Consider the following 8,011-nt stretch of genomic DNA (forward strand, 5'->3'; position numbering starts at 1 on the left):
AATAGGAAGCTATACTGACTGGGCTGCTTTAAGGGTGAGGTTACTTCATCTTACTTTATTTTGAAAATGTTAGCGCACACTTCATTTTTTTAAGCAGAAATACAAACGCACAGCACGCATAATAATAGTTGTGGGGCCACACACACAGGGTGGTGTGTTCAGCGGTGCACGCTGAGCATGAACCCGGCGTGCTCTCTGTTTCAAAGCGGACCGCGCTTTGCTTCGTTGCCGCTCGGAGCACAGGCAGGCCCACAGGCTAACAGCTAGCCACGCTGAACCCGAATTAAAACACTTAATTAAAAAAACAAAAACAAACCCCAGCGGGTGAAATCAAACCAATCCAAAAGTTAAGCGCTTTTACAGCGCACCTCATGTATTTGATCCTTCAGTCGATGGACCAGCGGGAATAACCCCGCGCTAACGTTGCTAGCAGCGCGTTAGCGGCTAACGGACAGGCTAGCGGTATTTACCGCTAACGAGCGCGACAGTTTGGGGATAAACACGAGGCGGAGGACGGGGAGCACGGAGCAGGTGACCGCGTGCGAAGCTCCAGCCGCTCCCTGTGCGTCGAGCTGAAACGTTAAGAGAAGAAAGCAGGCTTACTTTAAAGGGGGATAAACCGGAACGCCGACTCGCTGCTCAAAATGGACACTCTCCAAATTCGCCGCTAACTCGTGGCAACATATATACGACCGGATGTGGCCAGACGTTTGAGGACGTCCTAATGACGAAGCCTGATTGGACTGGTGGGTCACTCGCGCGGATAAAGACGTCACCTTATTGGCTGATTGGCTGGCGCAACTGATGACAAACAAACGTCCTTCCGGTGTTTCCTCCTCCGCCGTCTCTGACAAAATGCTACTTTAATCCGTGTGGCGCGGTTTAAAAACGAAAACCGTTTGATAAAACATATCATAGTTTCCGCGCCTTTGTTTTGAGGAGCAAATCTCTCAGGCAGCCCGAGGTGAAAGTGCGGGGTTTCCTTGCCTGCGTAGTTTCTATTTCCAGTAACGACAACAGAGGACAAGTGAACGTACCACGGCAGACACACGGACACAGATCAAAATGTTGTGAATAATAAATAATAAATAATGTTCGCATAGAAATGAGTCACAGCAGAGGAAGATGGTTCATGTTTTTGTTATTGTCCTCTTCCAGTAATACCTGAAGCGGCAATCTTCTATCAGTCCAATAATCCTCTTTACCCCCACTATAACCAAACATTTGCCAATAAGCTGACTGCTAATGAACTTCCGACAAAGTAACTCTTTCAAAAAAAAACTACTTTAAAACCAAAAGACAAAGACAAGATTCAATCTTAAACGAACCTTCAAAAAACTGCTTAACCATGTCTGATGTTTAAGTGGCTGTGACATCACTAACAATCAACCTAAAGGAGCATTTCAAACATTTTTTTACAAATAAACTGTTAAACACTCTTAAGACTGTCATTATGGCTCATACATTAACTTTGAATGATTTCTGTCTCTTCACACTTTTACTTTTCATTCAGCTCTATCTTCAAGCCTTTGTAAGGCGTCTGCTCACACTTGAAAGAGAACGGTCTACCCATTATGTGTGATTGTACAGAGGTGCTTTTGACTTTATTCCTCATGAAGTCACATGTAAAGACACACACAGCAGGTTGTTTACGTGGTAATTACTGGAGATACAGTGGATGCAAAGAGGGTAGGAAAAACTGTGACTGGTATGCAAATGTAAAGTTAAATACATGGTTGTTCGGGAGGCTTTTCACACTGCATGTTCGTAGTCCCCTTTCACACACACACACACACACACACACTAGTGTTGGGAGTAGTGAGCTACATATAATTAAAGAAGTATACAATATTTTGCAGTAACTCAACTACATATGAACATATAAGCAGCAGAAGTCGTTGCATGCAAGTTAAGCATTATGAGTAATCCTGCTTGATAAAGTATCCCTGTCTGGACTACAATTTCTGGAGATAAGGATGGGTAGACATTGTATATATACAAAACCAAAGTTTTGCACTTTCTCATGAATATTTGGAATTGATTTATTTGGTTTACAAGTGGGCACTTTTTTTTGCAGTGAACTCAACTGAGATGTGAAATATTTAGTTCTAATTTTGTATCACATGCACATTCTCAGTTTGTTGAAGTACTTTTTCTAGCTTCAGTTAACAAAACTAGATTTCTCCTCTCCTTCCAGTGTGAAGTCACTGGCATGGCAGCCTCAGCCATAAGTGCCATAAAAGTGCTTTGAGTGATCGGTAGAGAGATTATTTTATGTAATCATCCATGACACTGAACTGAATATCTTTGGTTTGTGAACAAAACAAAGCATTTGAAGATGTCACCCTAGGCTTTTGAAACAGCGATGAACATTTTTCACCATTTTGTGGTCCAGCTAACAATTTGCTACAACAATACTAAATCACTGCAGTACCTCTGTAAGTGTATGTGGGTCATAACCCTGAGTGTCATAAAAGATCTGGGTTTGCAAGGCTGCCAGAGTTTGAAACCGAGAGAACGTGGAGCTGAAATGAATACATGTAGTAAAAAGATGTGAGAGCACTGTGGTCACATTAAACACATCAAAACTGGCAAATCCTGGGCCTCAGGGGTGTTTACTGGCTCCACGGATTGCTTTTCCCCGGCAACATCAACTCTACCTGCCATCCAGGGGCAAGTCGAGGCACGATCTGAGACATGAGCACACACACACACACACAGTAAAATGTAGCTGTGGAGACGGTTGTGTTTCTCCTGCAGTGGTCACTTGTAAACAGAGTGGCAGTAACTGCAGGTACTATCCCAGCACACATCCATCCACATATACTGCGAGTGATCCAAACATTGACAGAGTGTTGACAGAGCTGTAAGAAGAAAGAAGAGTTTACTTTTACGAAGAACCCAGCAGCCACAAAACCGATGCCGAGATGTTGAAACAGCCAATCAGAGTTCTGCTTCAGCATCATGAAGATCCAAGTTTGAAACAGGAATAAACATCTGAGAATCATTGACTGGAGAGTGGCTGCCTCAATCATTGGTAAACTCTTGAATCTTTTTATTGTTCACTATTATTTTTGAGTAATATTTGTTCAGCATTTGACTCTTTAAAATGCCAGTGTCAAACAGAAAAGATTAATCTAAGAAATAAATGTTTTTCCCTTACTCAACATATTCTTCTGTAATAAATTAACAGGGTTTGGTGAGTCACTTTTATTCTCTTTTTAATCTGTAAGTCTTTCTGTAACTAATGTTTTTCCTTATAGCAAAAAAATTCAATATAAAGCATAAAAATGATGATGCTGTTGAGGATTGATGAGGTGACTTTATCAAAACTGTAAAACAGTCTTAAAGGAAAAAGTCACTACTTCTTGGAGTCGAGTGGGTACCCAGCAACTGCTCAGAACCAGGAAGTAGCCTGGCACATGTAAAATATCAAAATGTTTTTGCATGGTTTAATAAATTAATCTAACAAGAGTTAACATTTTAATTGAACTTTACTAATTGATCTTATGGTGACATTGGGGTTGCTGTGTAGGCAGTGTTGTTAGCTGATTGTTCTTACACACCAATCACTAACTACACTACCAGTACAACCACTACCACACACGCACGCAACTGTTTCCATACTGACCTGTGTTTACATGATGCATGTCTGTAGATTACACAGGGAAATGCAGACGAGAGTTGGCAGCATAACAATGTTAAAGTGGCTGTATTCAGTGGATACGTTGAGTGTCACAACCCCTGCAAAATGATTTGTTTCACAATCACAATTTGATCCATTCAGTCCGTTAAAATTTGGAAAGTCTAGAAGATTAAATACTTTTCCCTATTCAAGTTAGCAGAGGGCCAGAACATATGCAGAAGATCCAGGTGATTTTATGCCTGGAATGCAAACCATTTTGGCTTCTTGCACCACTGAGCAGCTCCCATGAAAATGAAGAGCATTGTCCAATGCTATATCCGCTTCTCTTCGTACATCCATGGTTACAAAGAACCAAAACACAAAATGAAAGAGGAAACCAGTTTAGAACAACCAGCAGAGCTGACACAGACGCATTTATTTCTTTTCAATGACAGTTCAACGTTACTTTATTTTAGTTACTTTAATTTTAGTTTAAAAACGCATTTAGAAGGAATACATTTAAAATACATGAATATTTCAAAGTTTAAAAACATGCTTAAACAGCATTACATTAAATCATGAACATTTTAAACCATGTACAAATAATAAACTATAAGACAAACTGTCCTGAAACTCTTTTTCCCCACGCAAACACGGGCTATATGATGCTTTGATCGGCCATCATGGCTGTTGTCCTGTGCAATAACCCAATTGTGGTTCTGGGCTGAAGGTTCTGCTCACATTAAGATCGGGATTTGCTGACCCAGTGGTACTTGTCAACACGAGGCCCAGCAAAGGTGAACGTGGGTCGGTAGGACTTGAAGGCCTTCTGCCCAGCGAACTGGGAGGATGGACCTACAACTGGAGGAGCTTGAGGCGGGAATCCTTCCCCAGCAAAGGCCTTCCGCTTCTCCCTTAACCAGGTCTGAGGGGCGCCTGGAGAAAACTCGCTGAACTGAGAATGAAAGGGTTGGAAGACAAACTTTCAGAAACAGATACATATTCTAGATAGATACAGAGCTTTTGACTGCATAAAATGTTCCCTCATTGACAGACAAGAACACTGATGTTGGATGATTTTGCATGTCCAATCCCAATGGATGATATGGTCATTTCAAAGATCATGGTTGCAAGTCAATAAAAATACCTTTGTGTGGTCAACCTACCCGGTAGACACTGTTGGGGTTGCTGACAGTTGGGATGGTTTTGGGTTCAGGGTTAGTGGGTGGGGCTGGAACAGGGAAGAGAGCCGATACATTGCTGCTACTTGTGCTGGTGTCTCCACCACCCTCCTCCTCCTCTTCTGAAGAGCTTCCCGATCGTACGTCAAGGCTCGCCCGCTCCACCGCATCATGGACGCGACGGGAAAATTCCCCATCTCCACGCCGACAGCTGTCCACTGCTGAGACGCGGAATGGAGTGCTGTGTTCACCGTACCTGCAAGGAGAAAAAAACAAAAACAAAAAGGGTCTGACATTGTCAGTTGCATCAAATCAACACTGTTCATGAGCATCGTGGCTTCAGCAATGCTTCTGTCATGTTTGGATAAAGCAATTGTTGAACATTTAGGTAAACAACTATGTCACTAAAAAACCTCAAGCCAGCAATGTTATTGATTCAACATTTGATTAATATTTTGATTTGATTTTTTAAAAATATTTTTGGGATACACTTATTTTCCTCAACATGATGCCAGCAGGTTAACTTAGCATCAACACATAACACTGGTAAAGCTCACTAATTTAACCTGAACGCAACCATGAATGGTAATGTGAATAATGTAATGGTGTTAATGTGAAGCTAAAACTAAAGTTTGATTCATACTGAATGAAAAAGAAACAAGCTCAAATTCACCGGAAGGTGTGCACAGACTGAAAGCAGCAGCTTTGTCTACAACAAAGTTTATCCTCAATTTAGATTTAGATGTTAACTGAACATTTGTTCAAACCTTCAGTTTCCAGGTGCACCTCTGAACTTAGAAAACCTGATCACAGCTCTACTGATTTAAACAGCCTGACCTGCAGGACACCTCTCCAGGGTCGACCCACACCGTCACCTCCTGGGGAAGGCCCAGATCCTCGTAGCGCACTGCGCTCTGCTCGCAGGCTTGCTGCAGCACCGGGTCCTGCAGCTGCACACGGTTCATACGAAGACATCTGAAACAAAGCAGTGTGATTCAACACAAAACAAAACTTCAAGACTGGACTGGACTTCTTTCACCTTCACACCTTTCATTGGACAGGCTTCTAAACATCGCACCAACTTTTGAATTTGTTTAACTAGAGCACAGTACATAATTCTCACAATGCATAATGTTTGTTGCAACATTTTTAATTGATCTAATGTTGTCTTGTATTTGCTGTGCCTGCTGAATGTCTAGATTATTCAGATTAATAGTGATTTAATAATCTGAAGCAGTCTGAAGGTCGTCAGATCCATACACAATGTTTCTGTTACTCTGGATAATAACTTTAAAACAGGTTTTTGAAAAGGAGCCATTAATTTAGTACAAAGTGATATCAGTGACAGTGTTTCTGGTGAGGTTCAAGAAACTGGACCCTTTGTTGAGCGTAGTGTTTTTAAAGTGCTACCACACGCCATAACCAGAGCACAAGTAGAGAAGAGTCATAAAGTCAGTTTACTGACTCAAAGTTAATTCAGCAAAAAAAGTTTCTTAGCCACCATTAAAAATGGCAGGGCTGTAAAAAAAAAACAAATTAGTTATATGGACACTTCATTACATGTACTGAATTGAAGAAATGGAGCATATTACTGCTCAATTTAACTTTTCATTCTTTGTTATTAGTTCAGTTTATTTGAATTAAATTTGATACTAATTGTGCTCAGATTTATTTGTTTATGTATTTACTGCAATCCTGTCCTGCCGCATTTTTTTCATCTGTTGTAGAACTGAAAAAGCCTTACTGACCTGTAGGCCTGTCCCTTGCTGGGTGCATCCAGGTGCCAGTGGTTCTTGTAGTTCTCAAACAGGACGGAGGTGAGGGCAGCAGCAAAGCGCTCCCTTCCATCATTATCCAGGCAGCCATATCTCTTCACCAGCCGAGCCACGAAAAACACAGCAGCAGCAATCTCCTCCTTCATATCTACACACTAGCTTCTTAACCTTTGGCTTGACAAACCTGTACTGTTAAAAACCTCTACAGAGAATAAAACATGCGTAGGGTGATCCTACTGTTATAGAAAAACCAACATAAAACTCAATTCAAAATTCAAACTGGAGGCCAGGCAAAATTAAGCAAACATATTTGCTGTTGAAGCTCTTGTGAGAACCCAGCTTTGGTTTCTTTACATCAATAAATGAGAAACTTTATATCCACATTTCTCTAAATCTGTGTGTGAAGCAGAAACCTCACGTACATCAGACACTAAAGGAGTCACTCCCTCCAAAGTTTCTCATGAGGTTTAATAAAATCACAGTTCAGCTGAGTGACAAGCTGGCACACCTGAAGCTGGTTGACTTAATGACTCTGTGTCATTGGCAGCTTTCGGCTGCGTCTTAGCCACTGTGGACTGGAGCCTATTCCAGCTGACTTTGGGCATCTTTAACATTTAAAGAGAAATATTAACATCACATTTACAATTATGTATAGGTTATAAATCTATAGGTTAAGCATGCTTTAATAAATAAATGTGAAAAAAGAGAAACCTTTTACCACCACTGGTGCAACTAATCACACAGATTTTGATATGTCTCTTCTAGTAATCAACAATAAGCCAAAACAACAGACCCACCTGGTATTTCCAGTTTAAAGCAGCACCTCTGCTCTTTCCCCTGGAGGGTAATGTTTTATTTGATAAATGAGGTGACTCACCTCTGGACCCATCACTGTTAGAAACTTATCCTTCATTCTGTTTTTGTTCTTTCTTCTCAGTAAAAACACAAAGAGAATAGACTGTATGGTGAGGCAGGTCTACTGTTCCCTTGAGGTTCTGCAAATGATTTGAAGAAATAACCATGTGGGATCATTTTATTGTTGGAACTAATTAACCGAAAAACTCTTTTTCCCAGAATGTTTTTTTTCTGAAATAGTGGATGAAATGTTTACCAAAACATTTATGTTTCATCACTCATGTGCTCATTTTTACTCAGGCACACTTTGATGTCCTGTAAATGTGCAGCCATTTATGTCAAAAAATGTCAAGACTTAATTGATCCCTTATGGTGACAAACCGTGGGAAATAACTTCTTTTGTTATCCATCCATAGATAGAGTAGACTCTGCTGCCACCTGCTGGTTCAACAGTTCTCTGCATCAAACACAAGCATCAGACTCAGGCAGGAGGATGAGTTTAGAATGTTACTGAGAGTTTCATCCATCAAAGGGAGATGACCGTTTAGACTCCACCATCTCCTGTAAGTCTCAGA

The 8,011-nt window shown here is 40.9% G+C and overlaps 1 protein-coding gene across 1 annotated transcript; it reads right to left on the reverse strand.

Moving 5' to 3' along the window:
- Positions 1–4,071: 4,071 nt before the first annotated feature.
- Positions 4,072–7,068, reverse strand: btg4 (B-cell translocation gene 4). Its single transcript, XM_010737450.3, has 4 exons — positions 6,555–7,068; positions 5,644–5,781; positions 4,792–5,062; positions 4,072–4,580 (listed from the first exon to the last, which is right to left on the reverse strand). Exons 1-4 carry the CDS (start codon positions 6,725–6,727, stop codon positions 4,368–4,370), a joined length of 795 nt encoding a protein of 264 aa, XP_010735752.2. The 5' UTR covers positions 6,728–7,068; the 3' UTR covers positions 4,072–4,367.
- Positions 7,069–8,011: the final 943 nt, after the last annotated feature.

This window comes from Larimichthys crocea, chromosome III (genome assembly GCF_000972845.2).
Source record: "Larimichthys crocea isolate SSNF chromosome III, L_crocea_2.0, whole genome shotgun sequence".
Taxonomy (NCBI): Eukaryota; Metazoa; Chordata; class Actinopteri; family Sciaenidae; genus Larimichthys; species Larimichthys crocea.